Source organism: Seriola aureovittata, chromosome 4 (genome assembly GCF_021018895.1).
Source record: "Seriola aureovittata isolate HTS-2021-v1 ecotype China chromosome 4, ASM2101889v1, whole genome shotgun sequence".
In the NCBI taxonomy this organism is placed as follows: Eukaryota; Metazoa; Chordata; class Actinopteri; order Carangiformes; family Carangidae; genus Seriola; species Seriola aureovittata.
The window spans coordinates 7,626,429-7,652,577 of NC_079367.1; the positions used below are offsets into that span (position 1 = coordinate 7,626,429).

At 38.9% G+C, this 26,149-nt stretch overlaps 1 protein-coding gene and 1 long non-coding RNA gene across 3 annotated transcripts in view; both read right to left on the minus strand.

Annotated features, from left to right (window-relative positions):
• Nucleotides 1-26,149, minus strand: part of lsamp (limbic system associated membrane protein) — a 408,425-nt gene that overhangs the window by 46,713 nt on the left and 335,563 nt on the right. For both annotated transcript variants that reach the window (XM_056373907.1, XM_056373906.1), the window contains one exon: nt 4,586-4,711. In XM_056373907.1, coding sequence (XP_056229882.1) covers nt 4,586-4,711 — 126 coding nt within the window. The remainder of the gene's footprint in view (nt 1-4,585; nt 4,712-26,149) is intronic.
• Nucleotides 14,087-16,113, minus strand: LOC130167584 (uncharacterized). The gene is made up of 3 exons (XR_008827310.1): nt 15,996-16,113; nt 15,214-15,292; nt 14,087-14,906 (listed from the first exon to the last, which is right to left on the minus strand). It is a non-coding gene; the product is annotated as an uncharacterized LOC130167584 (long non-coding RNA).

The following is a 26,149-nucleotide window of genomic DNA, read 5'->3' on the forward strand; positions in this document are numbered from 1 at the left end:
TCAAGATGCTGGCAGTACACATTTTGACATTTTCTCCTTTTTCCGATATAAACTGTTCCTATCGACCAATTACTGCCTCTGAATATTGACAGGATAAAATCATTAAATTACAATATTGTCATTAGACATATTCAATGTCTTTTTCTTCATGCACAAACCTCTACTTCACAGCAGGTGGGCAATGGGCACTTATGAAAAGAGTGTTTATTTTTGTTGAGAGTAGAGTGCTTTGTAAGAAAGAAAACTTCAGATGACCAACCACAACAGGAAAGAGGTGTGGCGGTATGACCCAGATTACAATAACAACAACAACAATAGGAGTGGAGCTATATACAGCTATATACAGGAGGAGCTGTTCGCTCACAGCTGTAGCTGCTGTAGATCATTTTTGTGAGATAGTGCACATTTCCACTTGGGCTTTTCTAAATATGAAAAAGTGTAAACATGTCTTTATTCTTCAAACAGTAAAGCATGGTTTGTTCTTTTGTTGATGGCATGCAAATTAGTAAATAAATAATTTCTCATTTAACACAAACTGTGCAGTTCTAAAGAAAGCTTTTCAGTTGAAAAGAAAAGCCAAAGAAAATCAGAGTATCATCTGTCTGTCAAAGCCACATGTCGGGATGATTGTCATTAATCTGAAGGACTGTGCCTCATGTGGCTTGGAAAGAGATAATGCCAGTGCCCTTGTTTCAAAGAAGGTTGTCTGTATGAATGTGTTCGTTTGTGTCTGTGACTGGGTGATCTTGTGTGTGGGGCATTTAGTAAATGAGATTTTGGCAGGTTCACATAGTTTAATCTTTGGTTAAGGGTCAGAACTAGATTTGGATTGAGGGTTTAAATGATGTGTTCTGTGGTCAGGGTGAAAGTGAATAATGAGTGAATAATGTAGTCGCTGGAGGGCTTCATGAGTATAGAAGCACAGGGACTATGGCGAGTTCATCTGGCTTCCATCTTGTGTGTGAGTGCCATCGAGTGTTGTAACGTGTGCACAAAGTCATCAGTCTGAGCATGAATATGCATGTGGTTATGCGAGGATGAGCTCCAGCCAGATACTCAAACTCTTGACTCGAGTCACAGTCTAGTCTCAAGCCGAAAGTTATCTGCATTGATTTCAGACATGGCTTGAACTCATTAATAAAGATTGACAGATGATAAGACTTTCAAAGACTGGTTAGGTATTTGTAAATATTTTGGTTCCTAATTTAGTTTTTACAACCTTGCCTTATCGGAATGAACCAACAGTCTCAGATCAGTGTTAATTAGCTGTAAGCTATGCTAGCTTGAACAAGTGAATGCTTGCTAACTTTATCAGGCAGGTTAGCTTGCATTATTAGTCAAATGCTGCTACTACTCAATGGCCACTTACTGTTTTTTAGTTCTATTCTTTGGTGAGACTCTGATAACCAGTAAATCAGATGTTATTGTTGTTTTATGTGGCCAATATGTAAGAAGCTACATTGTACTTACAGTAAATCAAGAGTAGTTCAGCTGGTCTTCTAAATATTCCAAAAGTCCCCCAAAATAAAACTGGGGATGCAGCCTTCATCCATTATGCACCTAAACTGTGGAAAGCATTACCAAGAAAGTGAACATTTTTAAACGATAACAACATATAACTGTTCAATTTAGGTTTTAATTAGCTCTTAAGAGTTTTTTTCCTTTCATTGTATTCATTCTTGCAATTACTATTTTTTGCTTAAATGATTCCTTTTATTACTGTTATTATTACTATATTTAAATAATTTCTAATGATTCTCCTGTCTTAACTCCGTTTCTCCTTTCATATTTTTCAAAGCACTTATTTTTATTATTATTAATTATTATTCTCATTATTGCTGCTGCTAATCATAAACCAAAAATCTAATATGTGTGCCCTTTTTTCCTATTGTTGGAGGCCTACAGGTGTTTTAATTTTAAAAATGCAGCATTGTGCTTTAAATTGATCACAAATGTGGTTCCTTTATATGCTAATATAATATATAAACTACAAAAATACAGATTGTTTGCTGTGACATTTGTGCAAATGGCCATATTGAGTAGTAAGTGACTCAGGCTGAAACAGCCTTGACTAGGACTGACAATTTGTGTCTCATGAACATCTGTGGTCCCAGCAAATACTTGAGAGCCTCGCAATAGCTGAGCGAAATGGCGTTTCCACCCAGGCAGGCGAAGGCGTGAAGCAATGAGACCACAGGCCGCCCGACATCATTATCTCTCTCAGCAGTCCCCAACACGCTCTTGAACTGGGTTGGACTTACTGATTCTGGGGCGAAAGACACCCGCAAACAACAACAAACAGTAACAACAGTGCCAGTGTTTGCAAATGGTGTGGGACCCCCATCTCGGGAGCCACATGTGCCCAGGATTCAATCCCGCCAGGACTCTGACAGGATTTTTTTCCTTCTATCACACTGTTTCTGTTTCACTGTTCATACTCTTTCAATAAAGAACAGAGACTTGTCAAAGGTGGTCGGCCCACTACTTCCCCAACCAAACAGAAAAAGTGAAGGATGAAAAGAAAAGCTATAGTATAGAAGTAACTGTACAGAATTTGCAGAGGCATAGTTACTAAGGCTAAGTCTGTTGCAGCTTGAAAAATCTACAATTCTTTTGTTTTTTTCTTTTTCTTTTTTTTAAACAAAAACTGTACTGTACTAAACTTTAGATGCTTTACCTACAATAACTGTGAGCCATCTGAACCTCGAGGGCTCCTCTTGAGTTTTGCAGGGGGAAAATGAAGTGCTTTCAGTCATTACCAGGGATCTGTAAAGCAGCCAGTTAGATCCATAAGACTCGCAGGATTGGGCTCAACAAATCACTCTCCTTTAATGAAAAAAGACAAAAGAGGCAAATACACCTATCCAAGTTGTTCAGCTTCCAGGAGCAAGAAACAGATGTATTTGATGGAACAGGCACTGACAAAATGATGCAGTAATTGATATAGACACACAAACACAACGGTTTTCAATCAGCACAAGGCTGTTATCAAACTGAGATGTTGTCAACTTGAGCATCTCCATTCATCACACTACAAGCCTATCAGTGGTTGGGGACATTTATCTTTTCTCTAAAATTGGATTAAATCCCAAAGCAACACATCACTTCTATCTGAGTTGAGTTATGTGGAGAGATGTACCGACACACCCCCCTTCGATGGCACAACAAGGCTATCATATATGTGAGAACCTACTGTATCAGAAACTGTCTCAGTGGTTAAATAAACAAACCATTACTAGGGGTGTAACTCAAAGCTGGTATCTGTTTATTCCACAAATACATGAGTATCTGTACTCAGATTTTCACAGTGGGCAGGGCCTATACAGGAAGGTATTAAATTGTCTAGAACCCTCACACTCAATAAGTGGACTCTGGTCCAAATCCAAAGGAAGGTGCCAAGGTTGAAAAAGTGAAATGTGAGGTTCAAAGAATGAATGGTTGGTGAAATGAATGAATGGTGAAAATGCACATTTCATATAGGAGGACTGAGACATATTTATTCCTTCTGAGAGAAAAACCAGCACCACAAAACTGAACCACCTGAAATCATCATTCCACTCCAGTATCAGTACGAGTTCAGCTGTTCAAAAAATACAAAATAATATTTTAACTCAAGTCAGAATTGAATTGGGCCATAATTCAAGATTTTCTTTAAAAACTGGAGGCTCTGTGTAAAATGGGAGGAGGCCCAAATGAATTTAAAGGTGGTCTGAGGTGTCTATGATAACAGATCATTGGGAAATATTGCATTATTTCATATGAATATTGCATTTTTTCATATGAAATGAGGTTGCGAATACAATGGGACGAGGCTCAGATGAAAATAAAGTGTCTAAAAACAATGAGAGGGCAGTTGACAAAATTTTAAAAGCTCTCTTGGCCATTTTATATACACCTTTGAGACGGTCCCTAACTTCAGCTCATCAGCTTCCCATCTCCTGTTAGAGCCAGGCTTCAGTATGGGATGATGAGGTGAGAATAACATCAGTGCAGCTTTATTCCACTCTGCCAACCAAATGTGGTGAAAACTGATGAAAAGTTATTGAGGATAAACCTTTGGGAATGTCTAAATATTGAATTTACTGTAAGCCTTTCTACAACCCTGCGTTTTAGCCTTTAGTCCATTGGGTTAAATGTAAATCTGCATCAGAAAGTCCTGCTGCTGTGGCGCAGCTCCTGCAATCTGGATCTGATATGAGCCTTATGCCTTGTGCAGTGAGTGTGTTGTAATGATCATGTTTTGATTTGACTGAATTATGACTGAGAGGAAGTGGTGTGATGTCAGTGATAAATTGTGTCAACTGGGTGACAAAAAAACAAACAAAAAAAAAACAAACACATCAAAAACAGAATACCATTAAAAAAGTGGAAGCTGTTTGTATATGTTCAGAGCACATTAAATGCTCATATCTGAATAATGCATATAAATATAACATGCACCAAAACTTGTGTTGTTAGGGAGATTTATCTTTTTAGGTTGCTTATAAAAACAAATTTGGCATTTAGATAATGAAATGTGGCACACCACTGGCCAGGCAACTTGACTGACACACACAATAATTAGTACTGACTGGATGACTCTTACCTGAGGGGTTGAGCAGCCGCCAGGTGATGGTTGGGTCTGGTCTGCCACTGGCCAAACAACTGAGTGTCACATTACTGCCCTCATTCACCGTGATGTCTTCGGACACCTTGTAAATGTTGGCTGGAACTGGAGGCACAATAGGAAAGGACATCAGGGTTAATAAGACTATAAAGAAAGCATGAAGAACAAAGTGTGCTGTATTGACACGAAGAGCAAGAGGAGAGGTCTCAACCCCTGGAAGTTTTACATCTTTGTTTTTTTCACATAAAGTGAAATACTGAGCATGTTCTATTCATCTATCTCTAACACAAGTCCTCTGCTAGTTTACCATGCCAGCTGCTTCACTCCTGTAGCATCCTATCTTTATAGAAACTATTGAGATTATTAAAGAGAGGTTAAATGCAAACACAAGCTGACCTTGATTCTCTCAGTTGAAAGGAAGACTTTAGAAAAGCTTTAGAGAACCTTTTCCCTGCTGCTATAGCCCTCAGAGGTACTTACAGTAAACTTTCTCAACCCAGGATCCAAATAAGCAATTTAATCTCCTGCCCCGGGACTTCAGCTCATGAAAACAGATTGCCTCTCTTGTCATACGGGGGACCCACCAGACGCTTGGCACTGATTCCGAGTTCAGACACATATACTTTCAGAAAAGTACGCTTTAATACACAACTCCAAATTTTAAAGGTGAAATTAAGAATCTCTTTATGCGTTGCATGCATATGTGACACTGATGTTCAAAGTAACACGGAGCGGTTTCATCTCGACGCAGCATTTAATGATCATCCTGCCTGCCGATCACCTCGTCTATTCCTCACTCCTACTGCTTACACTCCCACACAAACAAACTGAAACCTAGAGAGAGGGGGGAGGGAGAAAAAAAAAACAACAACAACAACAACTGAGATGAATAGGAAGGTACAGTTTGCTTTAAAGTGAGTCAGCAGCTAAGATACAATCAATCGTGAAGGATGTAGAGGGCATACATCATTGTTTTCACAGACTGGGTGAAGCGGTTGAGATATGGTGTCGTGTATGCAGATATGCAGAAGAACAAATAATGATCAATGAGTTTGGAATATGATGAATGTTTGAACGTGCACAACGCAGGCAAATGAGGAAGGGTACCTGTTTATTTTCTGTGTATTTCCTATTCTAATTTCAGGTACGCGTGCACACGCGTGTGTCAGTTCTATAATCTTAAGGGCTCGACACACGAGGCAATGGCGTATCTCTTCAGTTAACCCTGTCATTAAAACATACGGTTACTCCCACTTCTTACAAGAAAAATGAACAATCAGAATTGATTATAACCCTTTCTTAAGGGTTGTTATGCTGTGTTTTCAGTGTAAACACGAAGGCAGCTACCGCTCTTGTCTGCATTGGAGATTATTCATCTTTTTCTACTTGCTGTCACAGCTCGCCGTGTGAACATTGCAACTGAAGAAACTACCGCGTCTTCACCAGGAGAAAGCGAACGTATGAATGTTTGGGAGGCCCTATTTCCAGTTGGTTGCAGAGGTAGAATCCTCATTTATTTTTCCCATAGACAACCGTAACTTACAGATGGAGCACTCTTACAAACTTACACATCTCAGTCAGTAGTGGGATTACTGTTCTTTAGCAATCACATTTGACACCTTGTTAATTTGAACAAATGCATTTTTTAACTTGATTTTTCAAACTCTGACATAAATGTCATAATATATCTCAAATGCAACTTTTGACATCAAATATTTATGAATTTTCAGATAACCCAGGTTTTATTCTGAAAGGTAAATGTAAAAAAGAGTATATTTTGAGTGACATGTGACGCTGGAGCCTGTGAATATGTGCAGATGCACATCATGAACATGCACACTTGAAATGTAATTGAGCAAAGTAAAAACTTTTGCAAACTTTTGATTTACTCCACATCCTTGTTTATTGTTTGTCTCCAGGCCAGCTATTGTTCACTGAATGCAGCCAGACCTACAGCATGATCCGCTGTTGGCGTGCATTAATCACCTGCTGCGTATCAAGCACATTCACAGTATCAGTTTGTCATTCAAAGTAAATATATGAATAATCTGAAAATAGCCTTTTGCATCAAGTTGACAAAAAGCTTAAAAACACATTGCTAAGTCAATTGGCTTTTCCTGTTCCTGCAGTGTCACCCTGCCATTATTCTGAGCAAAACAAGAGTCATAATGCTTTTAAAGCCATGGGAGGTGTTGCAAACAATTCATCTTTCTTTTTACAGCTCTTTAGTTCATGTTCTGTGATTTAATGTTTTTCATTACATTTTATCTACACACAATCAATCCTTTACTCAATCTAAGATCAAGAGGAAAATAAAATATGTTTTTAAAATATCCATAAACACATATAACACCTATTGCAGTGAGACACTGGTTAATGATTAGCAAATAGACACTTAAATTTTGCTTTTATTCATGTTCGTAAACCTGACTGGGTTTTAACAGCCAATGTGACTAAATGCATAGAGGCTTTCTTAAAAACAGCTCTTTAACAGTTCACCACCTATCATACCATCATCCATGTGGCATCTGAAGCTGCCTCTGGTTTCCTTACATACAATTCATTGATCAGTCAAGTGACTGACAAATTGCCATAAATACCATGTATACAAACATTATCATCACCCCTGTCTTAATAAATGGTATGTAAAAAATTTCATTACTTTTATTTGATGAAAGAGAAATTACAACCATGAATACAGAGCGTGTAATATTATAATACAATCTTTCATCTTTACCCTCAGTGGGCAAAAAGGTTGGATTTCCATTTCTCTCTATTCTATCAACCTCATTTTTCAAAACACTGCATGTTCAGATCCTTTCCATCACATTTGTTAATAACCATCCATGAACTTTCCAGTTTTTCTCAATAAACCATGTTATTTGAGAATAAATATAATCCAGCAGACCATGTGAACACTGAGAAGGTTAAATGAAGAATTAGCCAGACTTCTGCACCTCGCTGTATGTATGTTGACAAAGTAAGAGAGAGGTCTGTCTTAACCATCAGATGCAATGTGTGTGTTAAGGAGGAAATATGTGCTGAAATGTCAAATTCTGAATGTGATTGCATCAGATTTGTGAGTCAGTGGTAATAAACTTTTATTTCCAAGATTGAAACAAGCGACTACAGTCTCAACACATTAGCCTCATGTCTGATTAGTCATCCAAATCATTTGCACATAAAAAAAGCTTTGTTGGGAAGTAAATCATTAAAGCTTATGGGTTACCTGATTAAAAGTGTCAACAGCCACACAATGCGCTGCAAAAAGCTGCTGTGAAAAGTAACAGACTCTGGCAGCTCTCAACAACTGTTGTCAATTTGTCCTTAAACAGGGCACTTAAACCCCAACTGCTCCATTAAAGTTACTCAGTGGTTCGACAATAAAGGAATGCACAGCAGTCATACTCCTGTTGTGGGTGTTATCCGACGCCAGCAGGTCGTGTGGTTTCCTCTTGCAGTGAGTGCACTGATTCCAGTTTCAGAAGTTTAATTTTGGTGAAGGTGCTTGTAAGATTTATCTTGATTTACTACAAAATTCACTGGGGTTTTTGCGTTGGCCTCAGTTACTTTATAACTAACGAAAACACATATGGAAAATCTAAAAATCTATAATTGATGCAATTAGGAATGCTGAGCTGCAAACACATTTCTGAGAACTGCATCATGTGGGAATTCAGTTGCTATTTAATTCTAACAGGACTTGCTGTGTTGAATTGAAATAAAGTCGCTCCGTTCCTCAATATCGACCATGTTTTTCAAAAAAACAATATTTCAGTGATTCTCTCTTTCAGATTGTTTCTCCAGCGAGGTTATTATTGAAGCTTTGTCTCTGTACAGCATCACTAACAGCCTCCCCCAAAATTCACATCTCTCTCTCTCACTCACACACACACACACACACACACACACACACACACACACACAAATAACGTCCCTAAGTAACCCATCCCTCTAATACCAACTGACAAGACAGTCACAATCGTGCCAAACAGCATTTTAAAATGAAGTCATACAGAGTTATTGCTGTAGTCAAATGACCAAGCCAAAATGAAGATGTGTTTTCCTGATATGGGGAGATGGAATGAGGGGGATGCCGGGGCAGCGGCACTCGATTGAGGTGACAAAGAATCCAATTGGCTTTTTTTTTTTCCTCCACACCTCAAAAACAACCAAAGCGGGGCGGGGCGGGGAAGTTGATTGGCTGAGCAGGATGTGTGACTTGAGAATTAATCCTCGGACGCATAGATAAAAATGGACCGGGGAGGAAACAACTGCTCATACTTTGATAACCCTGTCACCTCTATAAATGGGAGACAAGGGAAGAGGAAAGATTTTGAAGAGAAGTGGAAAAGGAGATGAGATGAAGAAAAAAAAGGGAAGAAAATAGTGAAAGAAAGAAGTGTGAATGACATTTCAGCTCTAACGGCCATATAGCGCCTGGCGTCCAGCTGTCAGCGGTGAAGAGGGAGGAGGGAGAAGAAAGGAGTGCATTGTAATCTTAGTCATAGGTCAACCTTCAAGGAAGAATGTTGGAAAGGGCAGCTATTTGAAAAGCACTTTACCTCTGCAACTGCAGGATGGATGAATTCCATAGAGATAGACTACACTCTCTGTTAATGTTTTTCCTTATGGCTGGGTTTGGATACAGGCGTGGGCTAAAAACATCACATTTAGCGTCTCGTTGTGTACAGCACAGATACATAAGCGCACACTCGCTTTCACACATACACTCACGCACACCTTGGAACATGTATTCTCAAATTTATTCTGTTTTAATTCCATTTTTGTCATCTGCTCCTCAAAGTAGAAAAGTAGAATAAATTTCCATTCCCTAACCAAATATCAAAAAATAAAATAAAATAAAAATACAAACAAACTACAATACAACCAATAATGACCTCTCTGGCTAATGATCCCTATTTGTTTTGGTTTTCCTGATTCCTCAAAAATAATAAATCTCTAATGAAAATGTTAAAAATACACTGACCTTGCTTTCAACTCTAATCTCAAACTTCAAAGAAAGAACGAAAGGAAAGATAGATCGAAAGATAGAAAGTGAGAGGGAAAAGAGAGAGCAGGAGTAATTAGAGGGGAATGTGTCTGTTTGCACATTAAGTGTGTGTGTGTGTGTGTGTGTGTGAGTGTGAGAGAGAGATAGATCTCTGTTCCTTAGTCCATGTGATGAGTTATTCATTATTATTGCAACTACTGCAAAATACTCTAATCCAGATAATGTAATGCACAACAATGCAAACACTGCACATGTGTGTTTTAAGTTATTAACCATTTATCTATATTAATAAAAGATAGCATCTGCTTTGCATACCCTAATTGCTATTGTGCATAATGGCTGTAGAGATTCATTTGTTTAAGGATAAGGCTTTCATGCAGTGTAAAAGCAGCTATGGATGACAAATAATCAAATAGTATTTTTTTCTACTACCTATCTTTTTATAATCACATTGAACTCTGATGCGGTATTCTGCATTTATTATGTATTTTTATCCGTGTGTGTTGTTTACCAAATTATCAGTTGCGTGATGCAAAACAACCAGGCTAATAAATATATAAAAATTATGTCTATATTGGGGCAATACTGCACTTTATTTATGTCCAAGGCCAATATGTTCAGCGCCAACACAGGCAGGAAGCAAAGAAAGATACAAGCAGGGTAGTAGATGGGCAAGTAGCATGTCTGACTGGAGACAGACATACAAATACTATCTGCGTTAAGTTATTTAAGGGTGTTTTCACAACTAACCTGTTTGGGTCGGTTAAAATGAACCATGGCGCATTTTGTCTATTTAGTTTGGGCCAGTGTGAAAGCTGTAAATTGAACCCTGCTGCGGACCAAGAATCCAGGCCGAGACTGCTTGACGAGGGTTACAGTCTGTTTCCAAGTGGCTTCTGGTGTGGTTTGTTTGTGGCGGGAAACATAACTGACCAACTACAGGATTTCTTTCATAGTAGATACAGCAATACTGTACAGGATGCCCTCTTTTTCATCCTGACTCTACCTAGATAATAAGGTTTATTATATCTGCGTCCTGTGTCTCATTGTTGGTTTGTTTGTTTGTCAGTAGGATTATGCAAAAAGTATTGAACCAAATTGCACATAACCTGGTGGAGGGATGGGGAATGGGCCAGGGAACACATTCGATTTTGATGCCGATCCGGTCAGAGGGGCATACCCAGGAATTTTTTTTTTTTTTTTGTTTAACTTTCACTAACATTGTGAAACAGGGCAGTTTTTGACACTTTCGCCAATTTGTCAGGAAATAATGCAGGCCTGTGGATCTGGCTGTAAAAAAGTCATATTAATGGTGAGACATATAATTGATAATCTGAATCTGACAGATGTGTAGGATTGTTTAGTGTTTTGAAGAGCTCTGCCAAGGCAAAAGAATATAACGTAAAAACTCCTGTCAGTTACCAGAATTTGATTTTCCCCACATGGGTCCTGATGATGCACGAAATGCACCAAAACTTCCCAATCAATGAGTTACCTGTCAGTCTGTATCACTTGATCTTTGCTCCTATTGGTTCATTTGTAAAAAGTCAGTGTGAACATGAAACAGATCAGAACTAAACCAACTTGTCGTCAGCAAATGGAGCAAATAGGAGAGAAAAACTTCACGGACAAAGAGGTTCTGCCGAATATCTTTCAGGAAAACGAGATGTTTATTTTGGCACTTTATCGAATACCTTGTACAGTTTAGCAAAAGCCACACAGCACGGGGGAGGGTGAACACTGCCTACACATCATAAAAAAAATAAAATAAAGTCTGTCAACCACAGAGGAGACTGGACTGACACTCATACTACAACAGAAAAATTGCTGGGGACAATTACACCAAACAGACTGCATTTGAAGAGCAGGAAACTTGTCACAGCACTGCTTGTATCTAGAGCCCCATACGTCTGTTCAGGATTTTTTTTTTTTTTAATTACCCTTTGAACAGAAGCAAGGAAGGTAGCAGGTAATACTGGGAGAAACCCCTGCCCACCTGGACTGTCAGATTGCTTTTTATTCAAGCTAAACTGTTCATTACAATTCAAGGATTACTGCGCCAAACTCTATTCTCCTCTTTAGGACATATACAGGAAACAATAAACAACAAAACAGCTTTGGGCTTTGACTGTGAAATTCATTCCTTTACTTTGCCCCATCACAGACTGTTGCTTAAAACAATAAAATATCCCTCTTTATGGACAAAAAACAAGAAGCAGCATCAAAATAAAAGAACATTTTGGAGTTACGGTGAACTATATTTTCTTTACAAGCAGAGCACAGCCAGAGTTACAGTTTTATATAGAAGACATTAAAGTATTGTATAGCCATAAATCAGTTATACTGTAGCTGGTTCTGTGTATACCATTTTACATGTTTTGGATTTTCCCCCTTGCGCTCATTTTTGCTCCCTCCAACATTTAACCCCCGCTGGCTCTCAACATGACATTTGGAGGAGTGATGTGGCAGCAAGTGTAGAAGAGGCGTGCAATTATGCTCAGCTAATTTGAAACCATTAGAAGATAATCAGGAGAAAGCACTCGCAGCTCTTTAGCTTTTAGTGCTTGGAAGCTTTACGGCCAATTACCTGCTTTCTATAAAACAAGGCCAGCCCGAAACCTCCCCTCCAAAGGCCCCAACACAGAACAATATAAGCAGCCTGTTGCCCACCAGGGCGGCTCCTGGGACAGAGGCTGAATAACGTCGCTTTAAACAAGCACCTGCTCTGCCTTAAAACCAATGTTTGTTTGTATTTGTACTTGTGCCTACATGATTATTTCCTTTTTCTGTAATCTCCACCTTAGTAGCTTGGCCATACGAAGCAATCTGTTATTGCAGATCAACAATCAGAGAATTGTGACCATTCAAGGGCTCTCACACAGGCACATTTGCGCCCTTACAAATAATGTGGCTTACTGAAAGACTTGAGAGAAGGAAAGGCCAAAGGAAAGGAGAGAAAAGAGCAAAATGTAATCTCTGTGCTACATCTCCAAATGTCTGCAATGTGCTCATGTTGATAAAGAATATCTCTTTAGATTAACACTAAATCTCGTGGCTGAGCGTCGGTCATACTCTTACTACTGAATCATACACACAGTTGTATGCACATACACGAGTGCCGTCACAAACACACATACTGTTTTCTGTAGCTTAGATGGTACATCTGTAAACTGCATGAGTCATTGTTAATACCCACCACTGATCCCTTCAGTTATTCATGTTGACATTGTTAATCGACGTAATGACAAGATACATTTGCACTGCATGAGCCGTGCGCACACACAAACACACACACACCCTTTGCCTGTACTATCACGTCACCACATGGAAACTAAACAAGGAGCACCAAGCTTTTTTGATCTGAGACCCCAGGGTGTGTTTTCCGCAGCCACATCCACAAACTCACACATGCACGAATTTCTCTCTGGCTGGCACTGCAGAATTGAAAGGAAAGACGATGCATAGGTCTTGGAAGTGGGCTGACTCTGCTGTTACTGCTGCAGGAGAGGAAACTCAAGTGCCCTGCATTGCTACACTGAAAAAAATTTGGAGTGACATTTACTTAAAAAACACAATTTCCACACACAGAAACTCTTTGTAATTTTTACTCAGAAAATCCTCAAGTAAAGTGTACCTATAAGTATTAATCGTTAAATCAAGAATACCCAAGTAGATGTTACTAGCAATTTTCTTTCTTAGATAGAAAATGTACTCACTCTTTGCAAGTAAATTTCACTCACACTACCTTTGCATCCAATTACAAAACCCCTATAAAAATGCTTGGTATTTCAGGGTAATTTAACTAGCTTTTCTTTACTTCATTTCAATACATTTTTAAGTAATATTTACATAATATTTCATCTATCTACTAATACTCTACAGTAGGGTTGTCAAAAAAAAAAAAGATACTCAGACACTAATCGATACAAAAAATTAGTATCCGATTAGATACTCATTTGCAACAGTATCGATCCCAAGAGTGCCGTCTTCACCTCCTCCAGTTGACACACAACTTCATATAGCAACACTGCAGACCAGCAGGTACACAACCTTTCCCCTCACTAGCAGCTGAACACGTATATATATATATAATATATATATATATATATATATAATATATATATATAATATATATAATAATATATATATTATATATATAATATAATATATAATATATATATATATATATATATATATATATAATATATATATATATATATATAATATAATATAATATATATATATATATATATTATATATATATATATATATATATATATTATATATATATATATACAAACATATATACAAATATATATACAAACCTTACAGTAAGGTTACTGTTGTACTGTTGTATATATATATATATATATATATACAAACCTTACAGTAAGGTTACTGTTGTTTTTTGCAGTACCCCAGACAACCTAAAAATAGTGTCATTGATTTTATTGTTTGCATTATTCTAATCTTTATTTAAAAAAAAAAAAAAAAAAAGGGTTAGGGTCATTTATTCTCCTTGTGGTATCGAAAATGGTATAAAGTATTGAATAATTTCCTGGGTATCGAGTTTAAAATTCTAGTACCATGACAACCCTACTCTACAGCAGTATTATAATATGGATTTTCTTGCATTTATAACTGGAGCTACTTTTTAGACAATGAGATTGTTTATTGCTTATTATAAGGCTTCTACAAAACATGAAATAACAGATTCTTTTTAAACAACAGCACCTTTATAATTTTTTCTCTAACACTGGTGCAAGAGGTAGTTGCTTACAGTTCAACATATACAGTCTGGATGGCATTTAAACATTTAAAATAAAATTGATTAGTGTACATCATAAATCAGTGCTGCCCACAGTACTGCTAAATAGAATTGAACAACTTTCATTAAAAGACTTAGTCTGACTAAAACATTTTCAAATAGTTAAACACAATGAAGTTGGTTGAGAAACTTGCATGGAAATATTTATGCTAGAAGTTTGTTGTGCAAAGACTGGACTTTAGGAGACATCTTCAGGACATCAAGCTCAAGAAAGAGCTTCTGAAAAACTTCACAAATGCCTATTTCAACTTTGGTGGGTAACTAAAGTTCACTGCATGGACAAAGCCAATGAGCAGAAGGTAAGCCCTTGCCACACTACAGTCATCAAAAACCTCTTTTCCCTCGATGATGCTCGACACATGGGCAGTGGTGTGGCCTTTCCTGTGCTGCATTTCCACGACAAAGATTTTTGAGACACGATGAGCAGAGTCCTTTTAGATGGTTTCTTTGCTGACATCCTGTCAAAAACATATGAATCAGTGCTCAGAAGTCACTGTACTACACATATCTTCTTTAAAGTTCCTGCATGTGCAATAGGTGATTTACTGGGTTGAGTGGCCAATTAATACTGTCTACACATTACACAACCAAAGTAAGATACCAATTTTAGTTAATGTCTTAATGTTTGTTAAACTAAATTAAAAAGCTTTTTCCTCCACACAAAGTGGTAAGAGTGACTACTTACCTTTAAATTATTAGTATCCAAAGATTAAAGTTAGACTATTGGGTTGGAAAAAGGACAAGTTCATTCATATCAAAATTTACCTGGTGGTCTTTATTGAGATCCTCTCCAGACTCTCCAAGGCACTGCTGATGACATCTCTCTTCTGCCTTCAACATGTTGCTGTTAGAAATAAGTTAATTTATTGCAAACAATATATACTTGCTTAATGCAAATACAGACAGAATGTTAGCCATTAGCAATGGAATCCTGCAACAGTATTTTAACAGGGCGAGTTGAAAAAGGTGTAACTTTAAGGTAAAATCCTGAGGTTTAAACGTAAAATATACAAGATGGTTTGTGAACGCACCAGTCAAAGTCGGCCATCACAGAGAACAAAGGAGTCAATCAGAGAAATAAAATGTTTTTTTGAATGATTGTTTCACTGCGGTTACATTGTAAAGCACAAACAAACCCACCCACACCTCCACACACCGAAGGATTTTGTGTGAACACAGCCAAAGCGACCCTCAGTCTGCTCTACCTGTGTGTAAAACTGAGTTGTAATCTGAGGTGTAACCAGTTGCTACGTTTTTGTAGCGTCCCGACCTCACAACCGGCGCGCTGTGTTGGTTATGGGCTACACACCACTGCTGAACAGGCTTAAGCCAAGAAGCCTCCGATTAAAGCAAGACATGAGAAAATAAGAAAACACAGGCAGAGGGGAAGGGTCGCTAAGAGCCGCACATGTGCCAGCATGATAACTAGCTGGCAGGGTAAACTGACCAGCTAATGCTAATGTTAAGTATTCCGTAGCCTACTCAAACATTAACTTTAGCCGACGAGACAACAGGAATGTACAAAGTTAATAAAGCATATAACCTACCCCGTGGCTTCGCATCCATGAATTTTCTCATCAAATGCACGAAAAAACCATCCGCAGTTCAAATCTGTCGTCCTGGGCCTGCTCCTGTTGTTCAGGTGTGTGTCCAAGGGAAGAAAAGCGCAAACGCGTCTCTGACGTCATTTGTTGAGCGCGTACAAGGTTGCCAGGTTCACTCCCATTACCCAGGTAAAATTTACTTTGTTGTTTCAGGTTGTGCCGGTGTCATGATCAAATTTACATACATTTTCCATATTATGGAAATGAGGATACATAATTACAAACAAACAGCAAGTAACAGATTAAATAGAAGGTGACATTTTAAAGTAAAAGCACTTAAATAATAGTTTATTGTAAAAAAAAAAAAAAACTGCAATAATAACTAGGTCAAAAAATCATTTTTTTCAGTGTAGTGCCCCCCCCCCCTTTTCTCTCCCCCCCTTTGCTAAGTACTAGTAGCTGTTGCGAAAAATAGAATAGAAGAGGTGAAGGCACATGAGAGAGATAGAGGTGATGACACTGAAGAACACACCACCTCTCCCCCATCCCAAACCTAGCCGTCAGCAGCGGCAGTGCTTTAAAACCCCAAGATGCTTGTGAAACATTCAAAGGAAGTGCCGGATATGAGACAGATGCAATGGCCCGCTGGAGGCGCTGATGGAAGCGAGGGAGGGGAAAAAAGGAGCGTTCTTTTTATGTTTCTGAAGGAGGATTTTTCTCCATTTGTGAACCATCACGTTTCCATCCTTTCCTGATACCTAGACCTCGGTCTACTTGGAGACACCAAGGTGATTAATTAAGGAGATGGTTTTTCAGTCTGTGTTGAGAGGTGTTTTTCCACTAAGGGCCCTGCAAGGGCAGCAACTCCTGGATCACATGAAAATTTAATTGGTGTTTGCATGGAAAGTGAGAAAAAAAAAAGGTGTAAGGTACAAAGGTGAAGTAGCAGTTTTTGCTAGGAAACTCTAGGAGGGTCATAGAAGGGATAATGCGGATTGTGTGTGTTTTTTTCTCAATAAAACCAACTAATGGCAGCTCTTGCCCTTATGAAAAAAATGTCTGTGTTTATACATTCCATATAAGCTGTAATTCTTATCTTGGCCTACCGGAGGTACCTCCGTAAATCCTGTGCCTTCTCAGGAGCAATAGCTTTGTACTTTAAGCTTGGCACCCACAAAGTTTGGAGAGCTTGCCAAAAAGGCAAAGCTGATTTTACATTCCAGCCATCAGATGATTTAGGGGCTTACAATATCATACAGCTCATGGTAATGAGAAAAACAAAGATGGCTAGACAAGCTAAATCCAAGGTTATAGGCTTGGCTGCAATGGCCCCCTTTTCTTCTACAGGTACCATTTCTTCAACTGTTTAATACCATTTCCTAACCTTTGCTCTTCTGCTTTCAAATACCATCCCTCATTATGCCACTTTGTCCAGGCAAGGGTTCTTGGAGATCACAAGCCCTCCTACAACCATATATATCTATGCAGCTCAGTTTAGATGCCTTTTATGCCCCAACACTTCCCATTTTACCACCATCTTCTACATATATATGGGATATCAATTGAGAACTTTGAAGGTGTTTTAAATCTATATGAACTGTAGTAGTTTAATTGAACAAGTGAATATTTCAAGAGCTGATCTTTTCCATTAAGACGAGTTGTCCATGGGTACGTAACAGAAGAAATGATTTTCTTCATGTCAACACACTAGTAAACCTAGACGGTATCTTATTGACTGATGCATATTCAAAGTGAAACTTGTACTTCAAAGCAACAACATATGTACTCATTGCTCCCTCAGACATTAAAAGGGATCTATCAAATTACAGCTTGACTTACTGTGGCATTAAACCTCATTCCCATGATCCTTAGAGGCCCTCAGGGATGATCAGTGGAAGTCAAACCAGAAATCAGCACTATCTGATCAATATTACCTGATTTGCCCCCATTTGCTATAATTCACCAGAGTAAAGTGCACCCCATAAAAGCAAGAGGTTGACTGTGTATATCTGCATGGGTTCATTGATGTTTAAGTGCATTGTGTGTGTACACATTAACATTAAAAATTTAGATCGCTCCCTAGACTAGAGGCCTCCAGACTCCTTTGCTTAGCAGCCATTAACTTTTAACCTGAGAGTGGGTCCAAAGGTTCTTCATTTATTTCAGCAGCCTCACTGATGGACTCTCAGCACTCTCATGCTAATGACAAAGGAGCAATGGGATCAAGAGCCAGCTGACACATAACAATATAATCTGTATATGAGGCAATTCACTTACCCAAATGCACAGACAGATACAAAATGTTCAGGTGGTTTGGCTGACACCCTCTGAGACACACAACATTAGGAGCAGCAGATTATCTGATTGTATCAGATGCATATTGAATATATTTCAGTTAGAGTTCAAGGATAAATTATGGAAATGCTTTATTTTCCAGGCTCCATCGTTTCCTGTAAAGTACTGTGTGGTTTTCTTCTTCCTGTAGGTGAAGACAATGTTAGGTCAGCACACTCTAATTTGTTCCAATTAAATAAGTCAACTCTTCATTGTTAGCGTAACCCAGAGAGATTTTCTGTAGGCAAGCCTGAATTTCAACATATATGGAGAATACTTTCCAATAATAAATGAATGTTTACTTGGGTTTAGATGGTTCTCATTTTTTTCAATTATTTTAAAAGCTCTTATGAGGAAATTTCTCTGAAAATCAAACAATTGATTATAAACTTAATAAAACGAGCTAAACTCAAACAAGAATATTGTCTCATCTGTTTCCCTTCTTAGTGGTACCAATTAACAAAGTTAATGCCTGTAAATATAAAGAATTTGTGGGATCAGTAAAATAAATGACTTAGTTACTGAAATAAATTTTACAACTCAATAGATAACTAATATTCTACATCATGTGTCATAGGGTATTCAAGTGATTTAGAGTTCAGCCTCCAGTCTTCTCCCAATCAGATAAATAGGACTTTAGTGGAGTTGAATCCAAGAGTCCGTGTTATGGATGTACCTGCATCTGTCTGTAATGTGATACTGCAATAACCAGCTTACAGAAACTCCTTACTCCTGATCCACACAACACAGTAAGCACTTTAACGGTTTAGTGCCTGTGTGAGCACTATGCTGCAGTACAGTCACAACACAGCACCCAACCCGAGCTGTCACAGGGAATTTCATGAGCTGCTTCTTTTCCTTCTTCAGTGAGGCCAAGCTCTGAGAGTAAAGTGATTTGTGGTAAATACCACCAGAGCAAGGTAAAAGGACACAGACCAAAGCAAAAATAGTTTAATCAGAATTGGATCAGGTTTGCACTTGACAGAGAGAGGTATAATCTGATTTGTGGTTTTCTAAGTGTGTGTCTGAACTGAAAAATAAAAAGAAGTATAGTTCTTTGTTCGTCAGATACAGGTTTATTTAACTGAAGGAATAAAAGCATAAGTTAGAGCAGTACTGCTCGTAGCACTTAAATTAATGGTTAATTCAGTTCATCATCAAAAAATGCAAAATTTTCTCTGTTACCAGCTTGTAAAAAGTTACAATTTGCTGATTTCCTGAAGCAATTTAAAGATGTCATATTTCATTTTCTAAATGATTAATTGATTAAAAGAAAAAAACATCACTGGATTAATGAATGAAAATTGCTGCACAGTTTATGAAAATCGAGGAGCAACAGCTGCTATGACAACTGAGAAGGTGTACAGGTATAAAATATCAGTCTTGCTCCAATTTTGCAAACCTGCACCCACAAAGCCGGTACCGACCCATTACCCTCAATTACCTCTAAATCAAATCCTGACCCGACTCATTAATACAAGTCCTGCAACGCAAACTGTACACCACAGTCAGTCACTTTAAAACCAATCTAGATTGTATTTACACAGGGCTGGCATGATGGCTGGTCTGAGGTTAGCTGCTGGTTTGAAGGATGCACTGGCAAAACACTCACTCAGTCACACTCACACTTGTTGATGTAATACAAAGTGACACAAAGACGTCTGATTTTGTGTCCAGATGTGCAGTGACTCCTCACTGCAATCAGCCAGCTGCATTCTGGCATGATGATGAATTGAGAGGTGAAAGGTTGCATTGTAGGATTTCACAATAAGGACATCATGGTGGCTAATTACACTTGATAAAAATTACACAAGTTTTGGTGTTTTGAAAAGCTGTGTCTTGCTGCCCGCCCACATTTAATACATTTTTACCATATTTTTTACCCATTACACATCATTTTTTGTGGGTTCAGTTGTAGGACTTATATTGGATGACAAAAATTGGGAAAAACTATAGCAAAGACAGAGTTTGCACAACTGGCAGAGTGTGTTGTTGGCTTGGAAATGTGAAAACCAAAGTGCTGCTGTTGTGTTCGTGTTGATGGGGTTCCAGATCTGTACACTCTCAACCAGCTTGTTGGTTCTCACTGTGTGAAGAGCCGTGAACAGCTGGTAGAGTGGAGAGCACCTGACACACTCAGCTGGAGACCACCCCACAGTGCTTCATACACACACACACAAACACACGCACGCACCCACACACACACACACACACACACACACACACACACACACACACACACACACACACACACACACACACACACACACACACACACAGCCTCTGACTGGGCTCGGCTCACAGCTGCTGCTGCTGCTGTTTGGCTGATGGGACGGGTGTGCTCACCATCAAGCTTTCTCTCCTGTTTCTCTGTGGGTGTCACTCTCGCTGCCTTTCAACTTTCTCTTTATGCAGATATTCGTTTTGTGTACATATAGTACATATGAACAACCTCCGACTCTCTGAGGCTCTTTCTCCCTCCCATCCTGCCTTGCATTTCCTGTCTTCTCTTTGTCAGCTGCCATTCTGTCTCCTCGACTCTTGCCTCATCACTGTCACTCTTTCTGTCTGCTCTCCTCTCATTCTTTCTTTCCCAGCTTCTGTTTCTGTGCTTTGCCTTGAGCTGCAGTCTAATGAGCAAGTGGCTGTTGTTGAGAGAGTGTTTTCTAGCTCTGAGGAGAGATAACAAGCCCATATGTTATTTACCACAGTGGCCACTGCAGAAGCCGACCAGTGCCAGCTCTCAAAGACCCTCCAAGGGAAAAATATTTCCTATCAAATCCATAGCTGCGCCATCAAAGTGCTGGGAAGAGGAACATACTTGACAACACTCAGCTACTGTGGCTGTAAAACGCCTATGCATTAGAGAGCACCGTATTGTAATGAAGAGTCATAAATATTTTTCCCTTCATAAGTGATAAGCAATTTTTTTCTCATTAGTGAGATGTATTTTTAGTTTCTCCGAGGGCCTCCATTTTGATTGCAGTGCATGTGTGTGCCTCTGAAGAAAAACTTTAAAACTGAGGGTAACAAAGCAGTTTTTTTAAAAAACTGTTTACATCACTTTATGTAAAGTAACCTTAAATCTAGTCTGATGTCATACTTTTGCTTATTTAATACAAAACACCGGCTTCACACCCCTTCCCACAAAATGTTAAACCAAATTAAGGTGGGCCTGAGAGCTAAACCGACTGCAACTTAAGAAAACACATGCAAATAGACAAAAGACAAAAAAATTCAGAAAATGTCTTCATCAATTTGACAACACCTGTGCTGCAAATACTCACAACACAACCAAATACACAAACGCGCTGCGAGTAGCACAGACTTCCAGGGCTTCCAGGAGACACATGAAAGTGATGAACTCGGCTGGGATTCACTTGTTCAATGCTTTGTGACTTTTGAAGTTAAAAGCATTGAACAGTAAGTGTGTGTGCATGCATTATAGAACATGCATTATATTATATCCATGCAAGTGCCTCCCAGCCAGGTTCATCCATTTTTGTGTCCCCTTTTGTTTTTTGTCTATTTGCATGTTTTTTCTGAAGTTGCAGTTCGCCTTCGTACCAAATACTACCCCAGCATATTTTAAAAGATGCCCTCCATCAAAAAAATACATCCAACAAGACTCACGGCAAGAAGTCTTTAGCACTCTCCTGCCACACAGAAGACTTGGTATGTGAAGCAGTGCATCAGTGCTGGCTAGCTCACCATATGGTCAAACTAAATAACATGCCAGACATCTGGTGAGGCAGTGAGAACTGGCAGAAGGAGCAGCCAAGTGCGATCACTAGAAGAAAAACTGCATATGCACAAATATGTAAGCTTGCAAGAAAAGCACATGACAGATGTCAGCCAATGAATTTTGAGTCTGTTTGAAATATGACATGAACAATGGGTTTAAACTCCTCTGCTGCATATCTTTATCAGTTCAGACTGAACATCAAACAAGACTGAGAGTCTTTGAGAGCAGCTTTAAACTGTGCTGTATGCAGTCTATGGGATGCACTTAGGTGCAGTGGTACGTTGAACAAAATGGTCATTAACAATCCTAACAGCTTTAGCAGGTAGTATTTGCCACGTTCTACATCTTAGTGTGCTAATTAGCGAATAATAGCATGCTGTGTGTTAGCATGCTATCATTTGCTAATTAGCACTAAAACCAATACAGCCAAGGCTAATGGGAATGTCATTAATTATTCATCTTTTTGGTCATGAACCAAATTAGTAGACATATGAGTGACGATGGCGCTAGATGAAAAGCTGAGGAATCAAAACTTTGTTCCTGAGGGGGACACAAACATCAAGGTGGTCCATCCAGTACTTTTGGAGACATATCAGTCAAAACCACAAATCACAAAGTGATATGTCAGTTCTAGCTTGTTGAATTGAAGCGCCCCCTCCATGTTAAGACATTTGTCAGCACCGGTGTCAGTAGGATTTGTCGTGTTGGGATCATGAATGTCTGTACAAAATTTCAAGTCAGTCCATCTGCTAGTTTTTGAGATATTTGAGTCCAGATCAAAGTTGTGGACTGACCAATGGAACCAACAAGCCAACATCGCCATCCCTCAAGCTAGGCTGCTGGCATGGCTAAAAGGAGAATGCATGGATCATGCTCCTATTATAAGAAGAATTGAACTTCTTTTTCTAACTGCTGGCAGTAGAGAGAAGTGGAAGAAAGGTAGGGAAGTAGTTAGAATCCACATGGGTCTGTGCAGTGCTGAGCCTGGTACAACTGAGCCATCAGGAACCCTCTGAAATCAGATATCTCTCAGCGTGTGTCTGAAGTGCGGGCTTGTGCTACTGACACACTGTATGGGCACACAAAACAAAGACAGTTCTTGGTCATGCTGTTTCCTACCCTTCATGGGCCTGAATCAATCCTAATATGTGGACGTCATTAATGGACAACTGCAGTCATGTAATGGTCTCACCAGCTCAAAATGAGTAATTTCTGCTGATATTCTGCATGCTCTTTTCAGTATTGTTGTCATGTCTCTGAATAGCACCTGCAATGTTTGCCTCTGCTCTTATCCAGCCCATGGTGATAAAAGTGGGATCAAGGCCTAGCAGTAGGATTGACCTGAACACCAGCGGGGTCGAGTGGCAGAGAGTTCACACCAAAAAAAAAAAAAAAAAAAATGCACACATACACACAACACACACACAGCAGGTTGAGTAATGCAGGTTGAGTAATGTAGGGCACAGACATTTAAGAAAAGGTGACAGCATTCTATTGAGCCACAGCAGGGTAAAATGTTAATAAGCACGCAGTTGCTACGCGTAAGGGTGACATTATTAAAAAGCAGTCACAAGCCCATATATTTACCCATACAGGGCCATACATGCAGTGCTACATTTTGTGACACAACAGACACACACTGACACAACCTCTACACACACCTAACCTCATCTTTTCCCCTCTGAGAAGGCAGGTGAGGTCAGGTTTAACTGTACCACTCAATTTCACTTCCAGAGGCATTCACAAGCACGAGAAGCAGCGTACCAAAGGGCTGTCCATCTATCTGACAGGCCCAGGTCACATAGACGATGGAAAAAGATGGAGCGAAAGGGTACTGGCGGGTTCTATGCAAGTAATGGGTATGTGTGAGGGGAGCGGAGGCGATGGAGAAAGAAATAGCAGTCCTCTATATCAGAGATAAGACCGGGGGAGACGCTGGCCGGAACCGATGGCCACTGGCTCGCCTGGTTAGCGGTGAAATATGGCCCCGATGGCTCACCTGCAGCCCCTGCCAATGCCCCTGCCGTCATGTGTGCTCATGGGATGGCCCCATTTAAATGCATGAGAGCACCTCTCACAGCCAGCATAAAGAAGATTAAAGGAGAGCTGCAGTTCTTTTTCTTTTTTTTATTTATTTTTTATTTTTTTATAGATTCAGTCTAAGCAACATAAGCTCAGCAGCCCACGGAGAAAAAGGGAATGGTAAATTGTTGCTTTCATTAAAACTTCAAGGAGTCAGTTTCATTATGAAGGTTCAAAGGCAATGGAAAATGCTTTCTCCCACTCTCTCTTTCTCTCTCTCCGTCTCTTATTCCTCTCTTTCATCCAACTGGGTAGCTACATGGAATAATGGGTAATGTGACGGCGACATGTAATCTCGTCCCTGGAGGGCTGGTGTATACGGATGTGTGTCTTGTTGCTGGTATATATGCCATAATGCTCGTGGCAGACACAATGAGGCATGGTGAGGCTTAATGCTGGTCTTCACACAAGCCAGGGCCTCTGTGGGGTTTACTGAGGGCTTTTCAAGTGCTCGAACCTTGGACTTCGATTTCCACTTAATATCCTGAATGTTTACAGGCTAAACAGAAAAGCACCGTGAGTGTTTTCAGAGATGGATAAATCAACTGCGTAGAAATGCATTTAAAGCTGCACTAATCAATATTTTTATATTAACAATGGATCAAATGACTATGTGTAATGTGAGAGGGGTTGTTCTTGGTGGCAAACCTACAGAGAATTATCACCCGACTCTATAATCCTTCTCACCTCAAACAGAGTATTAAAGTTGAGGCTTCGTTTGATTTTGTTTTAAGACCAACAACTGTTTTGATTCAGTGGCAAGTATTATTTCAGGCTACTGTATGCTAACATATTAGCCCTGAACAACTTATAAAATAATATCACAGTGTTCGGTTAATAGGTTGTTCTACTACCCCAAAGAGACCAAGTCACCTAAACTAACAGTGTAAAGATTAACCAATACATAGTGAAAGAGTCAGAGCCACCAATGTGATCAAATTACTGTTTGAATTTCATCAAATAAAGAAATAAAAATTCTTGAATGTGTATGACCCAGCCCTCTAGCTACTACTACTACATTGCCATAGCAGCCTGCAAACAATCTGGCTAAATCATGATTCAAAATATTTATAATGTTTTCAACTAGATGCCTGCCAGATGTAGATAAATACCCTTCATTAGGACACATCATTGTCTTCACATCACTGCACTGCAAATTATCTGGCACTTGCCAAGATTTAAAATCTTATTTTTAGACATCATAGATAATTTGCCTTGTTTTAAAAGCTATTTACTTATTTTTAGTTCTTCATTTTACAATATAATCTTAAATTGAGGACGAACATGTCTTTTATGTCTATTTTAGTCCAGGTATCTTAAAACGGAGTGAATAACTCTTAAAATAAGCTAAATTAGTTATTTCCCCAAAATAAAACTTGTTTCAAGATTCAGTACAAATTCAAGTAGCTTTATTTAAGAATCACATATAATGCATCAATGACTGACATGTTCCAACAAAGAGAAACCATACAACCAATAGAATTACACATTTTCAGTAGAGATGCAACAGGCTTGATCTGACATCTGACACTAACATCATCAGGGTTCATCCTCTAGGGGTCATTAATGAAATAATTTAGATGAAAGCTATATTTTACATGAATACACAGAAAGTTTGAACTGATGGTGGTAGAGGAAAGATTATGGGGTCAATACAAGGAATAGGACTCAACCTCTAGAATCAGATGAAAACTACTGAAGATACACTAATTTTAAGTGTAACCTTAGGGTGGTCAACGTCATGATGTCCAAATGTCACCCAAATACATCCGCTTCCCCACTTATTAGGACTAATAGGACTTAAGATTAATGTGCACTGTGAATTTGAAAAAAAAAACCCATGAAAGCTATCCCAGATATTGTGCTAACATGAAAACTGTGACGGTGAGAGTTTCAGTATGTCAGTCAAGATCTGTAGTCTACGAATAAGGACTGGTTTTAAGTTTTTTGGTCTAGTTTTAATATGGGTTTAGTTTCATTTCAAGACGAGCCAACT